We start from the raw sequence: 16,823 nt of genomic DNA, 5'->3' as shown, positions 1-16,823 counted from the left end.
TTCCAATCCAGCCGGAAATCGGAGTCCCAAGGCATCTGCTGCCGACCCAAGAAGACCCGCAGTTCCGGCCTCACCTCCGCCACACTCTAGGGCTCATGAGGTGAGGTGCTCTTCCCGCTGGCTCTCGCTTCACTTAAGGGAAAGACAGGGCGGGGAGGGAAGCGCTCGCCCTGTAATCCGAGACGTCCTGGCGAAGGCAGAAACACGAACTACCCACACCAGTGCCTCTCAAGACAGAGAAAGTGAGTGGAAGCGTCTCGCTGTCCCAAATACCCGAAGGCAGGCTGGTGAGTCGGCTGGGGCAGCACGCACATGTCGTGAGAGACGGGGGCAAAGGCCAGGGAACCCAATGCTGCACAATCTTCATGCGATGATTAAAAAAAAAAAAAAAAAGCATCACATTTTGTACTTATTCCGCAATAGGAGGGCTGAGTGTTTAGAAGAAAAATGGGATTCCGGCGAGCCCAATAACATAGACAAGAGGCCAATTCCCGGATCCTGATCCTCACGTGATGAGGCGTCTAGAGGTGCAGCGTCGCGGAAGGATTTACCAACGCGGGATAGAAGCCACCGGAACAGAACTGCAACCCACTGCTGGCCCGCGCTCACCACCCCCCCAGACCCTCGGGGACTCGGGGCTTTTCTCCCCAGCGCCGAGGAAGAGGCACTCAGACCGCACACGCAGCAAGGCCAAAACTGAGACCCCAGGGGCTGCAGAGTCAGTACCTTCACAGGACCCGGCAGAGATGGCCCGTGCGGAACTGAGAACACAGGGCCCAAAATGAGAAGCGGCCTTGGAAAGGCCGAGGATTCTTGCCAGGGCCTCCTTAACGGTGAGCGCTCCCCAGGAAGAGGGTGGAGAAGCTGAGGTCCTGACAAGCGGACGGCAGGGCGGCCGAGGCGTCAGGAACTGCGGTGGAGTCTGGTTTTCTGCCGTCTAAGAGACGTGATGTTCACCTGACACAGCGAGAGCCCAACCTGTGGCTGTATTTACATCCTCCCTGTTAAAATCTGCGGCGTGCGACCACGGCTGTCCACCAAGGCAGCCACATCCCCCGCCCCAGGAGAGGCCGAGAACCTTCCCACCTGCGGTGCAGGCTGGCCCCGGGGGGGCCCGCAGCCTGGATGTGGCTGCCCCTCTTGTTCAGCCTCCCTGACTGCGTGCCCACCCCCTGCACAACCACCTCACTCCGTGGCTTCGTACTGGCCGCCACTCAAAGGGAGGTTGTAGGTTCAACTCTGCAGAAGCCAAGGGAATTTCTTACTATTTTTTTTTTCTTTTTTTCTTTCCAAGGCTGCACCCTCAGCATATGCAGGTTCCCAGGCTAGGGGCTGAATCAGGGCTGTAGCCGCCAGCCTCCGCCACAGCCACGCCAGATCCAAGCCGCGTCTGTGACCTACATGACAGCTCACGGTAGTGCCGGACCCTTCACCCAGTGAAGGAGGCCGGGAATTGAACCCGAGTCCTCACAGATACGAGTTGGGTTCGCGCCCGCTGAGCCACGACGGGGACTCCGAAGGGGCGTTTGAACATTCAAGAAGGGCGCCCCAGCCACTTCCCCAGGCCCGGGGTCCCTCGCCCCCACTCGGGGTGTCCCCTCAGGGCTCTCCCGGCAGGAGCAGAGGCATCCGGGGAGAAGGTCCAGGGACAGGCGACAGGACAGGGCTTCCCCTTCAGGCTTATCCGCGGAGGTGGAAGCAATGGACTCCCACGCCTAAGGAAGGTGCCTCGTTCCGGATGACTCAGGTTTAAGGAATGCGGACCACGGACCAACAGACTAATGCGACCAAGAGCTTCAACCCGAATGGAGCACGACTTCTCCTGTCTTGTCAGTAATCCCGCCTATTTGCCGGCAGAGAGCCTCAGAACCTAGAGCTCTGCTCCTGGGACCCAGCTCCTGCTGGGACTCTGCCGACAGGTGGCACTGCCTATTCCGGAGAGGATGTCCCCGAGGCATCAGCTCACCAAGGCTTTGGGCACCGCCTCCTACCCGCTTAGCTCCGCGCGGCTCTGCAGGGTGGCAGCCAGACCATCGAGGTTCGCACGAGCAAAGACGGTGATTTAGGGCCAGGCGCAGTGCGGACGGCAGAAGACAGCCCTCAGAAAGGGATTCAAGGCCTCAGCCCTCCTAGGGAGGTGGTCGAGTCCCACCACCCGCAGCTGGAGGAGACCCTGCTGTGGGCACGTGCTCTGTGTGGCGGAGACCTTGACCCTGCCTGCTTGGCAGAAGCAGACGCCCGGGCCCAGGCCTGGAGAGGAGGATGCAGAGGCGGAGTGGGCAAAGCTCCCGCGGCTCTAACGCACAGCCACGCGGGCCGGGGACGGCCGCTGTGCCGGACGCAGAAAGCCCGGAAGGAGGAGGTGCCTGAAAGCCACGAGCTGGTGCTGGTTTCGCTCCACACCGCCAGGGGACCCACCTTGGACCAGATGATGCCCGCTGGCTTGGGGCGCGCGCACCCCGTGGCGATGACGCGCGTAGGAGTGAGAATGTAGTCCACGGTGAGGTCGTGATCCTCGAGCAGCGCTTCAGGGATGTCGACAACCTGGGCAGACAGAAGCCGGTGAGGGGCTGCCGGGAGGCGGCGCCGCCTGGTGAAGGGTGGTGTCCTGCAGACCCACCAAGCTACGGCCTCGCTGCTGCGCCTCCAAGCAAACCCAGCCCGACCCAGAAAGGCCACACCCGCCGTGGCCCGGAGCGAGGGCAGAGAGCCGGCCCTGCAGGAAGCACCTGGCAGTCGTGGACGATGGTGACCACCGGCGTGGCCTGGCTGGCCGCTCCCATCGACACCATCATGGCGTACTCGAGGTCAGCGTAGCCTTCGCCCTTCCCGATTCGCCAGCCTAAGAGGCAACACAGAGGGTCAGCATCCCTGTGGGGACTGGGCGATCGGCAGGCATGGATTTGTCATCGTGGATGCAGAGCAGTTAAAGAGGAAGAGCCACACTGAACGCGCACAAGACGGTAACACATGGTGAACATGGAACCTTCCGAACACGGAGACCCCTGCTTTACAAAGGAGAGTGAGCCGGCATTTGTGTGAGGTTTACATTAGCAAGAGTCACATTTCAAAGTAACGAAAGAGTAGTTTTTAAAAAGACTAAGAACAGGAGCTCCTATCGTGGCTCAGTGGTTAATGAATCCGACTAGGAACCATGAGGTTGCGGGTTCGATCCCTGGCCTTGCTCAGTGGGTTAAGGATCCAGCATTGCCGTGAGCTGTGGTGCAGGTGTGCAGATGCAGCTCAGATCCAGTGTTGCTGTGGCTCTGGCGCAGGCCGGTGGCTACAGCTCTGATTAGACCCCTAGCCTGGGAACCTCCACATGCTGTGGGAACGGCCCTAGTAAAGATCAAAAAAATTAAAAAATAAAATAAAAAGAATAAGAACAGGCGTTCCTGTCGTGGTGCAGCAGAAACAAATCTGACTAGTATCCATGAGGTTGCAGGTTCGATCCCTGGCCTGGCTCAGTGGGTCAGGATTCTGGCATTGCTGTGAGCTGTGGTGCAGGTCACAGACGTGGCTTGGATCCCGTGTGGCTGTGCAGCTGCAGCTCCGATTTGACCCCTAGGCCGGGAACTTCCTCTCGCCGTGATTGCGACCCTAGAAAAGTAAAAAAAAAGACTAAGAACACATTTCTAAAAACGAAAGTCTAAATCAGGGACGTGGGTGTGAGACGGCACGGCCTTGCCTTGTAGAGGCACTAAGGAGTCACCCAGCACAGCCCTGCCGCTCAGAAGGAGGTGGTTTAAGCAGCACTAGCGCTATTTCGCAAATCCACAGATGCGGCCCAAGAAAAGAACTCATTATCTGAAGCTGAAGGACAAGCCAAGCAGGAGAAAAGGATGCCAGACGGTGGACACATGTGCTCACTGTGGGCGCCCGGCTGAGTCCAGCCTCTGCTCTCAGAGGACGCCCGGCCCGGCCGGTTCTCACGTCCGCAACACCTCGTCACCACCAAGCGCGTCAGCACCATCGCCCAGGCGTCCGTCTAGGACGCAGACCTGACCGTGCTCCGTTACAGAGAGAAGCCTTCGATCAGGCACGCAACGCAGCCAGAGAGACACGTCAACAGCAGAACAGCAAAGGGTATGAACAAACTGGGGGAGGGCAGAGGGGAGACAGGTGAACGGACGGGGGGTGCAGGAGACACCTTCCACCCCAACCGGAGTAAATGCGATCAGGAGGCAGCACAAATACCACTGCTCACTATCAGACACAAAACCCGAGGCAGGGTAACTCTCGCTGTTAACAGGGCAGCAGGGAGAAAGGCGGGCAGACGACATGGGGACGTGAGGTGGGCACCCTTCTGATGCCAAATTTGGCAACATCTCCGGCGTTGCCGTGAGCTGTGGTGTAGGTTGCAGACACGGCTTGGATCCCGAGTTGCTGTGGCTCTGGCATAGACTGGCAGCTACAGCTCCGATTAGACCCCTAGCCTGGGAACCTCCATATGCTGTGGCAGCGGCCCAAGGAAAAAAAAAAAAAAAATTCTTGGCACCACCGATCAGGATTTACGTATGTATGTATTTGCTTTCTAGGGCTGCAGCCGTGGCCCATGGAGGCTCCCGGGCTCGGGGCTGAATCGGAGCCACGGCTGCCGGCCTCCACCGCAGCTCAAGGAAGCTGCAGAGCCAGGTCCTTACCCCACTGAGCAAGGCCAGGGATCGAACCCACATCCTCACGGATCCTATTCAACTTCATTACCCACTGAGCCACAAGGGGAGCGCCCATCAGGACGTTAAAACCCTTTGGTTTGATAGCTCCTCTCCCAGGAGTCATCCCCTGGACAGCCCTCCTCCCGAAAGGTACCCCCAGAGCAGACCATGAGATGCCACATGCTAGCATTACCTGCAAGGGAAAGACCGAAACCAACACTGGAGACACCACCGCGAGGGTCCGTCAGGCAGGGCTGATGAACGGGAGGAGGCTGACCTCTGCGCGGACGGGCAGAGGCCCTGGAGACGCGGCCGCCGCAGCAGGGCACGCGCACTGTCAGTGCGGACACAGCAACGGGGCGAGCGTGCAGCCCCCACACAGAACACCCAAGACACCCGCGTCTCACATGACACAGGCCCACACCCGTGTGGGCCCTGGGGACAGGCAGAGGGCACGTGCCCGGGTCGTGCTTTCTGCGTGCCCGGGTTGTGCTTTCTGCGCTACCCGCATCTTAAAACACACGGGCACGTGACTGCGTTGAATCAGGGTTATCTAGCCAACGATGTTTACACAACACTGGCTTCTTCCTCACACATCCTGAGCTAAAACAGAAAACGCCTCATGGTCTTTGAAAAATTCCCCGTTGCCAAGAGTACAGCCCAAATCCCGTCACCTGGCCTCGGGCCCCTGGAAGGCCAGCCCCAACCACCAAAGGGCCATGCTGCGTGGCCACGCCACTCGCTCCCCCATCCAGGCCCACCTGCCTGAAAAACACCTGGCAGCAGGAGCCAGCCCTGAGGTCCCTCCCAAGGGGGCCCTGCTCCAGGCTGAGCCCACTCCCATCCATCCCCTGCGCGTCCAGCACTGAGCACGTCCCACCGTCGTTCACTCTCGTGTCTGCACTTCCCACCCACAGAGGACCCAAAGCGGAGCCCACCCAGCGCCAGCCTGGCGCCTGGCACCCAGTGGGCACAGGTGTGCTCGTGCATACCTGCCACCTCAAGGGCAGCGCCCGTAACGGGACCACAGGGAAGACAGGAAATAAAGAAGCGCAGCATCGCACCCCACACACCTCACGCGGCAGCTCAGAGCGCAAGTGGGCAAAGAACCAACTCCAGGAGATGACACTCACGGCCAACATTTAAAAGCACAGCACTCGGCGTTTGGATGAACGCTTTCGAGCCCCCCTCACCAGCTCTTTACTAGAAACCTCTCTGGAAGGAAGAACCTGGCTTTGGCCAATGAGTTTTCAAAGGGAGAGGTGGGGGGATGAGAGTCTCAGGGCATTCCCTCGTTTCTTCTCTCGGCTGGGAGGCGAGAGAAGGCTTTCCCGGGGGAGCGGGAACCCCAATCCCGCTGCGCAAGCACAGCTCTGCGGTGGGCCGATCCCGCCAGACCATCGGCAGCTTGTGTCTACACAGCACCCGCCTGGGCCTGGGCCGGAGCAGGGCAGAGGGAGCAGGCCCCCGGGAAGCCCGTGCTGAGGCCGGCTCGGCGAGCTGCCCTGCTCACCGGCCTGCCGTGGGAAGCCAGGCCCCGCGGGCGGGCTCAGGACACCCTGTGCTGGCAGGAGGCTGCCGCTTCACTACCAAAGCCGGCTGCAGAACCCGGCATCTGCCCGTTGACTGGAGGCTCTCCAAAACCAACTATTTACTGACACGCTGCAAACAGATCCGGCTCCAGTTCAGTTAACTTAAGACCAGGAGGGAAATCCTTCACCACCTGGAGAGATTAACTCACTTTATTTTTCCCGTTAAGAAAAGCAAAAATGCTGTAAAGGTGTTGAGTGGGGCCAGGAGAGCGAGGAACTGAGCTCATTCTTCAAAGCGAGGGAGGGATTGCGGCAGCAGCTGCGGAGGCCAGGCATGCGTCCCAAATCCCGAACGCAAAGTCACCCGCCGTCCACATGCAAACGGCGCCGCAGTGCTGGGGGACAGCGGGCGGCGGGGAAGCGGTCACATCCGGAGGCTCTGCTCTCAGTCTTACCTTTCTCAGAAACAGCCACGGAGCCCACCACGACCAAGTCCACGAGGAGCCTGGACTCCAAGCCCACGGGAGTGCTGTAGCTCCTCACGCCCTGCAGACAGACACGCAGCCTGAGCGCCCGCTCGGAGCCCGCGGGGAGGCGCCCGCAGGGCCTGACGAACCTCCCCGGGGAAGTGAGCCCCCCGGCCGCCGGAGGCGACGGCTCAGGACCACGGCGGAGAGACGCGAGGAGGAACGGACAGCGCAGTGAGGGAGACACTCACCCCGGACGACCCAGCACACCCTCTGCCCCGGGAGACAGATGAGCACGGGGACTAGAACAGAGGCTCGGAGTCACCGGTAACCGGGTCCAGACCCCTCTCTGCCCGCAGCCTCAGCAGGACGAGACCCAGGGGGCGGCAGCCTCTTGCTCTGGAAGGGAGGGCCACCAGCGCTGCCGCGTCTGCCAGGCTGCAGCGACGTGGCAGAGCCCAGACAAGGCGTCCAGCACGTGAGACACGGCCGTTAGACGTGTGACACACCAGCTCACCGTGAGACACGGGAGGCCTCTCCGCAGGAACGACCGGCGGGTCACTCCCACCGCGTTGTTCGACCCAGAAGCAGCGCGGGCACAGTCCCTCACGCCAGCAGAGGCCTGTGCGGAGGCCCAGGGGGGCTGCGGCGGCCGGGCTGTGCACACAGGCCACAGGGAACCCTAGGACACTGAGCAGACGCCAGGGGCTGTGCGGCACAGTACCCTGCAGGAGGAACCGGACGTGGGACGAGGCCCTGTCGACCAACACGTGACAAGTCACTTCCAGGATCAGGACTGTGATTAGCTTGGGGCCTCCGAAGACTCAAACCACAGCCACGGGCCCACAGTGCCCCCACCGTGCGAAAGCCTATCCGTCCCTAAGCTCACAGCGGCCGCGCAGGCAGGCACCTCGGGCCCACGGCCGGGGTCCCCGAGCCCGTTGCCAAGGGCTTGGTGCCTGGCAGCCTTGGTGAGTGGACAGCTGCGTGGCTCCTCTGTGTTGTAACCTGTCAGGCCTCCTCTCCTCTCGGTGGGTCAGCCTTGCCGGCCGGGTCTGATCACACAGGGTGTGAGCAGCCAGGAGTCTCCCGGACGCTCCACTTAACCGAGAGTCACCAGGTGGGCAGAGGGACACAGGGTGCAGTTAAGAGAGCTTTCTGTCTGCTCCCTGGGGGGGCTGCCACAACACCCCCGAGGAAAGACTAAATACAAAGGCAACAGCAGCAGACACAGGTGGCTGGGGCGTGACAGTAGCAGGGGTGGAGGGACAGACTCAGAGATCTGTCTGCCAAGAAGAAAGGTGACATCACACTCTCCCAGGCGACGGTGGCAGCAGTCAGTAAATAATAACCACGCTGCCCGTGCATCCACACGAGACGTGGCCTTGAGCCTCGTTCTCCGCTTCTCCATTCGTTCCCTCTGCCACAAAGGAAGTGACAATCTCGCGGAGGTTCATGACACTGGATCTCTGATTTACACCCACGACCACATAACATTAGGATTAAAGAGATCAGACACTGTTCAATCCATCTTCCAGTTTGGTCGTGAAAGCTGGTCTGGCTTTCCCTTGGCCAGGCCGTCCTTTCAGGGGTGGCTGCGAGAGGCCAGCCAGTGCCAGCGCTTCACAGGGACTCATGGCAACGAGCTGCATGCCAGTCACCTTTCAGACAGGGAGCGGGACGCTGCTACGGGTGACAGAGACCACCAGAGCAGCAAGACGGCCACACCTGACCCCGACCTCAACACCAGGAAGACGGCTTCCCTTACTGTCCGAACCAATGACTTATAACCATCACATTCCCTGCCGGCTCTCGGAAGTGTGGCTCCGGGCTGGGCCACATGTGCCAACTGCAGGGTCACCGGTGGGCGTGCTGATCGGCAACCAAACTAGGGTGAGCTCTTGCTCATCTACATTTATTTTCCCTTTGCTCTTGTTTCTACACATATTTTATTATCTTACTTTATTGCATATACTTTCATATGCCATACCAAATTCTATTTTTGCAATAAGACAGATTATTATTATTATAAATATGATAAATAACAATGAAGCACTCACTTCTTACACACTAAAGTGGAAAATCTCCTCTAAAAAGGAATACCCAATGCCCTGTTTCTTCTTCGCACTAGATTTGGAATGGAATGACCTTGGGTAAACTCTACAATTCTGAAAAAAAGTCACCAGATTTTATTTCTTTGTCTATAAAATAGTAGACAGATTCCACTCTAAGGCACCTTAAGGTAATATTTACACATTTGTTTTAGGACATTGTGAGGCTGTGGAGAAAATGATACTGCTAAACTACGTAGCCATTATGACTTCAGCAGTTGGTAAGGCAATTTCCAACGGAACATACTTTAGAAATTCCACCTGTGTCCCCTTCTGCTCTGGTGGCATCTGAGAAAACGCTACTGACACTGAATGGCACCAAAAGTGAACACTAGAGGGCGCCAGACGACCAGAAACTTGGCTTTCCCTTTGCTTTTTCACAGGGAATTGACAATCCGAGAAACACCGAGGTACATGCAGTTGCTCTATGAGGCTCCTGCAGAGGCAAGACTGGCGGATACCGCAGCATCACTCATTGCTTGGCTTGGTTAAACACAGATCAACCCTGGCAGATTCGCGCTGCTCTAACTCACCGGAAGTCACAGCTGAGACTGGTTCTTCCCAGTGGCTGGGGTGCTCCTCGAACTTACCTGAGAGGTGGCACACTTCCTCAAGACGTCCTTAGTTGCCCCGGGGGGTGGTGTGATCTTATTAAACAACCCCGTTCGCAGTCGTGGTGTTGGAACCAACAACGTTTTTTTGCTCTTTTAAAAGAAAAGAGAGTCAATGAATTACAGAATCTAACAAGGGAATTTTCTTGCGTATGTTTTGATGTTTGAGGAACAGGTTCCTATCATCTGCACTTTGGGGTTTGTGCCACGGAGATAAGGTATTTTGCAAACCCCGCTGAGTAACAGGAGGCGGTTTTCCTTACAGCAGCTCCTCTACCCTGGCTCAGAGTAAAGGCGGGGGGGGGGATAAAGCTCACTAATTCTCCTCTCCTCGCCGTCCCAAAATCGTCACAGGTGAGAACAGTGCAAACCCAAAGGAACATCTGTTCTCATAAGCCCTTCAGCCGTCCCTTTCCTGTGGCCCCACTTCCAGCATTAACTAGGCACCATACGGTCACGGTGATGTTTGAACCCGAAGCCGACACTGCAGGGCCACGCTTAAGACACGGCTCCCTCACGCACTTGTGTCTAACCTGCTGCGCGATAAACCGCACTCTGAGAGCTGAGTGCCGATTACAGCTGGCCTGTGTCAACAGCCCCTTTCTTCCAGTGAGTCCTCACATGCTTATTGTGAGGCTCTCAGAGTGGCGGCCTGGCCAGCAGCGTCAGCAGCCCCTGGGCACCAGTCAGCAAGGATCAGTGGCTCGGGGGCAGGCCCAGCAACCTACTTTCACAAGCCCACCTGGTGACCCGATGCACAGGGAAGTTCAAAACCACAGCAAAGGGCACACTGCAGATCATACATTACACATGGGTGGCCCATGAGAAATCAGAAAATTTATAAGCTCTTTCATGTAAAAAATAGCATATTTTACTTTTGTGTGCAGGAGATGGCAGCCTGAGACCAATAAAAGACCTATAAAACCAGTTTGGCTTCCTGAAAGGCTTTCAACCCCGAGAAGGGTCTTTCGGCCCAAGCAACGAGCAAGGGCCCCTTTCCTTCTGCGGGTGACAGAGGTGCTTCTGCCGGCGGCCTCCAGACCCGGGGACGCGGCACGCTGCTCTGCTCCCCCCATGGCTGCACACGAGCGGAACCTGCGGAGCGGAGTCTCTCAAAGCTCCGTTAAGGCCTTTTCTATGAAGAGGCTCTAAACCCAACCAAGGTCTGGGGGGTGGGGGGTGGGGAAGCTGCGTCCACACGTGGTCTGTGGCCACACGCACCACCAGCCTGCCTGCAGGGGGATGCGCTCCCCTACACACGATGCAGCCCCCCCCCCCCCGGCCCCCGCCTCGCCCAGATGCTGGCTTCTCAGCCAGCTGTGGGGAAAATGAGTCACCACCCGAAGTCCAGTGGCAGACGGCAGAACCCCGCGGACCCTGCGCTGCTGCTGTCACACGCACACTGTCAACAGGGTTTCATTTCGGCCAAACAGCATCGGCCATGACATCAAGTGAGGGCCGTCATCTGAATGTTACCGCTTTTATAGGTCTGTTTTTATTTAATTTACATGTTTATTTTGGTATGCAACTGTAAGCTGCATAAGAGCTGCGAGCAGTAAAATTTATGCCAGGTTTTATGTTTATACTTATTAAACTACAATAAATGAAAGCAACCCTGGGAGAATTCTTCTTCTGGAGAGGGGGTATTTTATCTAAGTTAAGCGACACTTGTAATTCGCAGATGTGGGGGCTCATTTATCAGATTTCTCACTCATGGGTTGTCAAGTCTCAAGGAATTACAGCATCACAAGGTAGCAGAGAAAATACACATGTTGTAATCACTCTCTTCCCAGGAGCACATGAGCACCGGGATGCCTCAAGGTCATGGTTTCAAAGACTATTCTCTGAATTCAGACACGCTCGGGACTTCTGACTGGCTGACAACAACCAAAGGCTTCTGGACTGTCCTGGAGAGAGCAGCCCAAGGACACTCCCTGCGCCCGAGGGAGTCAGACGCAGGCCTGTGCACACGTGCCAGCCCCCGGGGAAGGTGGCCCGTCAGGGCCAGGGCGCTGCTCAGGGAATGGGATTACCTGCAGCGCCAGCAGCCGGACGCCTTCCAGCGGTTTATCGGGGTCCACTTTAACTTCCCGTGTTCGGGCAAAAACCTCGAGGTCTCTGATGTTTTGGCAAGCCAGGGAGGAGCCCTGCTTAGGCAGAGAGACAGAGGCGCACTTACGTCGAGGACGAAGAAGCGGGCCCCTTTCTGGGGAGCATCAGGGTTGACTTTAATGGTTCTGGCCGCTCTGAACGCCTGCAAACGCGGGAAGTGCTCGGCGGCCCGGGAAGCACCCTGTTTTTAAACGCAAGCGCACGTTACCAAAAGGCCTTGACCCCGGGCCGCCCACAGCCTGGCGCTCCAGCATCTCACCCAGAAAGGTGTGGGAGCCAATTCCAAGACTAGGTCTGGGGTCTAAGAAACAGTCAGGGTACAAAGGGCTGCGAAGCCAGTCTCTCTGGCTGAGGCTCCCTCTGAGGGCACGTCAGGCCTTAGGGAGCCAACTGTGTGAAAGGCACCACAGCCATCGCGTGCCTCCACCACGAGAAATAGCTCCTTGCAGCAAAAGGAGCGGGAGCCCTGAAACACCTCACGGCGAGAGGCGCGTGGGAGAAACACCTCACGGCGAGAGGTGAAGTGACAGGATGAAGGACATTTCAGAGCCCGCTGGTTTGGACTTCACACCGCTCGCTGGCCACCGAGTTCAAACCCGCCGTGAAGCAGGACAGTAACTGCGTCGCCACTGGGACCCGCGGAGGATACCAGGCTTTCCTTGTGGCCGCTCCAGGAATGCTGCCGTACCTTGAAGTTGGGAATCCTGTGATGAACAGGCCGGGGGAAATCGGCTAAGTTTTCTGACTCCATGTAGTCCCAGATCCGCTCACGAATGTCCTGTTTGGAAATACCTGCGGCAACAAAGGATGTGGCTGATGAACACACAGACAGGAAGCCCAAAGAGCAGCGGTCCCGGGCCCAGCGCCCGCCTGCTCCCGCTGTACCCGCAGCTCCGCCACAGGCAGACGCACCCAGGGCTTCTGACCCCTGCGCGGAGAAACCAGGGTCAGTGATGAGTTCCACTCTTCAGCAAACTGCTAAAGTCCAAACACAGAGTAAAATCGACATAACCCAAGGGTCTGAAGCTAGTTCTACGAATCTGTGGTGGCAGAACAAACACAGCCGAAGCCATGGCCCCGGCAGCCCTAGGTCCTCCTTTGGAGCGGGAGGTGGGCTCAGTCAAGGCCCTGCTCTCGGCCTCGCCCATCAGTCGCAAGAGGGCTGTGGTCACTTCAGCCCCACGACGGTCCCATTCGCTTGCCCTAAACCTCAGCGACTCGTAAGCCAGCTACTATCTTGGTTCCCCAGCTACAATCCCCTTCACCGTGTGAATCTTTATTTCAGATCCCTCTCTGGGAATGAATTTTCAGGCAACAAATATTCCTTAATTATTTGATTGGGGAACTCCTAACAAAATCAGTAACCACGTGCTCCTCCTGTCATGGAGAAATATAAAAAGCAGCTTCCAGCTAAGCAAGGAAAAATAAAATAAAATCAGCACATTCATGTAAGCACATTTGAAAATATTCACTCAATTTTATCCCTGCCCTCACCCAGAAGTTTATTTCCAATCACTGTGGTGTCACGGGGCACCTCTCATCAGCTGGGCAGGAGAGGGGGACAGGTTCAACCTGTCTCCCCTACACGAGCAGAAGCTGCTCAAAAGTGACACAGGGGAGCAGCCTCATGGCCAGAGCAATGTGGCAGTCACCTGCCTGCGTGGTGGGATGGGGCTGGCAGCCAGCTTCTCACCACAACCATTTATCAACTGTGTAGCTGTGAGTCATGTGAATATTACATTTCAAAAGCTTAATTTGTTGTAAACGCAGTTTTAAAACATAGGCAGGCATCTATAAGGAAAAGTCTTTCTCCTCACTGTTTGCCGAGTACCGTCCCCCCCCCCCCCCCCCCCCCAGGGAATGAGTGGAGCTGTTTCTTTCAGTGAATCCTTCTTTGGGCACCTCAGACTTCTCCCAAGAGACGCCGCATTCTCCCCGCACGCTCCTTCCCTAAGAGGATACGCTCCACAGTCAGCTCCACCACCATCTGCTCGTTACCCTGCAGGTCCGTGCGTTGTATCTAAAAGGCACCTTTGCCCTTTTCTGCCGCTGCAGTATTCCACGACGGGGCAGGTGAAATTGTACTGAAGACGGATGGGCCACAGGGGTTCCCAACCGTGCTACCGATGTCTGCTTTCACAGCCCTCGCCCCCACTTTGATAGCGGTATGCCAAACTGCTACAGGTCCTTTTACGGTGTTAAGGACCAGGGCCAAAGGGTGCCACTGCTTATGCCCTCAGGCTAGACACAGATCCCCTGGGAAGAGCACCCATGCCAGGCCCTTCACAGCCAGACCCGAGCCTCCTGGAGTCCACTGCCAACACTAAGTGCCTCCTGATTCTAGCAGTGCCTCTGAACCACTGCAGACATCAAGAATGCAGATTCGAGGGTACGTAGGGAACACGCAGCTCCAAAGACGCAGGTCTACGCTGTCAGCCTGAGTAGGGCCATGTGGGCAGTTTTCTAGCGCTTGGCTTGTTATTTCCGGCAGTAAAGTCTGTGCTACTCCCTGTCCCTCAGGCAAACTCTCTCTTCAAGGTCCAATTTCCACCCCATGCCCAGGAAGTGTCCCCTCGTGCTGTTCCAGTGCCCCAGGGATCCCTGGCACAGGGTATGGGATGAGCTGCAAAGCCCTGCTGGCCACTTCACCCTCTCCTCCATCCAAAAAGTATCCCACCACTATTGGTCTCTGGCCCCACACACCCGCCCCCCTGTTCTTTCAGGCCTTTGTGTCTCCTCTCCTCCCTTCCTTCGCCTGCCCAGAAAGCACTCTCCGGGCGCTAGGTCACAGACAGACATCCCTCCTTTAGGAACCTCCCACAGGAGGAGCCCAGAGCCTCCTCCCCACTTGCTTTTTCAAACGAAAGCCGTTACACTGACCAACTATTACAAGGCTATGACCTTACCACTTTCACTAACAGCCCAGAGGCCCCACGCCATCCCCAACGCCATGCAGGAGGCTGTGTGCGACGTAAGGCATGGAAGGACTGGGTCCCTCGTTCTGGGGTCCATTAATCACAAACATGGCGCTTACTCCCATTTAGAAAGCAACGAGCTAATTGTGAGGGAGGGGGAGACTAAAAGGCAGGTCCTTTGCCCTTGGAAAGGTACCAAAACGTGGGAAAGGATTAAGATGATAAAAGGCGACATAAAGTAATGTGGAAATACACCCTGTTCCGTAACTGCCCATCAGGTGAGCCCAGGTCTCACTCCTCCTTGAACCTCTAGCCCAGAGCTCAGTCCCGAGAGCAGCAGGCGTCTCCAGCTCTTCGTTACCCCTCTCCCTAAACTCTCAGCACCTGCTAACTGCGCTGTTCACGTGCCGCCGGTGCAGGAAGGGAGGAGGGGGTTATTCACAGTTGCGGCACCCGCCTGTAACAGACCCTGGGTAGGAACAGCTTTGCCCGGCAACCCGGCCGTCAATCTCCAAAGCTCGGGGGCTCTGGGGCGAGCCTCCCCAGGACCTAGGAGAGCCACGAGATCTCGGAAAGCGGTCGTTAAGAGGTCGGCGGTGCAACGTCCCAGCGTTCCGGTTAATTCCAGTCCTGCCCGGCCAAGAGCAGTGAGCCTCCACTGCCGCGGACGACACGGGAGGCAGACCTCACGGGGCCGCAAGGACACCACCAGGTGCCCGCAAGACAGCCCTCCTAGCTCTTGTCCCACCTGGTCCACCGACCAGCTTGGGCGTCCGGTCCTCACACGCCGCAGGGTCAACTCCAAACCCCGCTGCGACCCCACCTGCCTCTCCAAGTCCCCGCCTGCCTCTGTCGGGCCCTCTGCCGCACCCCGGGCGGCCCCTCCGCGCCCCGCGCGCGTCTCTCAGGTGAGCCCCTCGGCGGCGCCTCACCCGCGCTGGGCTCCATGGCGACGCCGTCAGAGCGCGACACCTTCCCCGGCGGAGTCCGGCTCCAAATGACGTCACCCGCGCGCGTTCTCCCCGCGCCTGCGCACTGGCTGCAGCGGGGGGGTGAGGGGCGTGGCGCCGCCGCGGAGGCCTGGTGGGAACGTTCTGCAGGGCGCGTGCGCGTGCAACTCCGCGAGCCTGAGCCTTAGGTCTTGGACCGGAACCGTCTTGAGCGCCTGCTCCCGCAGGCGTCTGCGGGGCGTTGCGGGGTGTGGCTGGGGTGTCCCGTGCCCCTGGCCTCTCAGCGCCCACTGCCAATTCGAACACACCCACCTCCTCTTTTGGTTCCCCAGGGGGCCGCCTTCTTCCTGGACGCCGCCTGGATTCCTCGCCCATGATGCGGTTCCTCTCTTCTGAGACGCTAGACGTGGCACACGACATTGTTTTCTGCTCCTCGACTTCTCCCTGCACTATCCTCACACACACACACAATTCCGAAAAGTATGACTAGTTCAATAACAACAAAGGCTGGCTCCCGAAAAGCCAGAAGAGTCCCCTCCGCCTGGGGAGCTGCTCTGTGCTTCCAGGCTTCAGTCCATCCTGTACAGGCCCCCCTGGAGCCTCGCTTCTCGTCGCCATGGCACCCGGTGGTCACTTTGAGGTCGGATGGTGATTCCCGGGGGCCCGGAACATCCATCCCACAGTCTGCAATCTCCGTGAAAAGCGGGGTCTCCTCACCTCTCTCTCTCCCTGCCCTGTCCTACAATCAAAGCCCTGTCTGCACCTCCCAGGGAGCAGTCTGCTTTCTGCAGGCTCTGATTTTGAATCCTTGTATGCCACAGGGTTAATTACAGGCTTGCAAGTTGGTAATATAAAAAGCTAAATTTCATAGACATTGAGTCATGTGTTCAGAAGCCTTCGTGAATACACTACTGTGACTACTGTGTGTATATATGGTTTTGAAATTATATAAACGTATATTTCCATATAGACTATTTTATATAGATATTTCTATTTTAACTTTTTAAATTGCCTCTAATTTCCAAGACCGTAACCCTAATCTCAAAGAGGCAGTAAAGTAATGAGTTATGAGATTCTGATTCCCTCACTTGTAGCTGAAAATTGGGTGTTAGTTATTTAAGATCTCTAGAGCTGTTTCCTCACCTGTACAATGGTGACATTAACAGTACCTACCCCAAAAGACGATTAAATGAGATGTCAGGAGTAGAACATCTTGGCACCCGGTATGCATGCATGACCTTTTCCCTCATTGATTAGGGAGGAAGGTTTTGGAAAAGTCATACATTCATTCAGTAAACACCTCTTGTGCACCTATTATGCTCCAAGGTACCATGCAAAGCACGGGGGCTGCAGACAGAAACAAGGCAGGGTCACCAGCTGCCTGGGTGGGTAGGGCATGTATGGCAGACATGAGGCCACTAAATGAATGTCAGCTTGCCCATCTGCCTGGGCACAGAGAAGACCACACTT

General features: G+C 57.2%; 1 protein-coding gene across 11 annotated transcripts in view; it reads right to left on the bottom strand.

Annotated features, from left to right (window-relative positions):
* The window catches only part of MTHFSD (methenyltetrahydrofolate synthetase domain containing), a 41,686-nt gene that overhangs the window by 17,211 nt on the left and 7,652 nt on the right, over positions 1 to 16,823 (bottom strand). For 3 of the 11 annotated variants that reach the window (XM_021093702.1, XM_021093698.1, XM_021093701.1), the window contains exons 1-7: positions 14,395 to 15,145; positions 12,177 to 12,280; positions 11,410 to 11,523; positions 9,356 to 9,469; positions 6,643 to 6,733; positions 2,730 to 2,842; positions 2,419 to 2,544 (exon numbers count right to left, since the gene is read on the bottom strand). In XM_021093702.1, the coding sequence (XP_020949361.1) occupies positions 2,419 to 2,544; positions 2,730 to 2,842; positions 6,643 to 6,733; positions 9,356 to 9,469; positions 11,410 to 11,523; positions 12,177 to 12,280; positions 14,395 to 14,500 (768 nt within the window). In that variant the 5' untranslated portion in view covers positions 14,501 to 15,145. The other 8 variants (XM_003126812.4, XM_013998136.2, XM_003126813.4 and 5 more) reach the window with 7 other exon arrangements.

This window comes from Sus scrofa, chromosome 6 (assembly GCF_000003025.6).
Source record: "Sus scrofa isolate TJ Tabasco breed Duroc chromosome 6, Sscrofa11.1, whole genome shotgun sequence".
NCBI lineage: Eukaryota > Metazoa > Chordata > Mammalia > Artiodactyla > Suidae > Sus > Sus scrofa.
The sequence above is the reverse complement of the archived record's forward strand: the minus strand, read 5'-3'. Positions and strand labels throughout refer to the sequence as shown.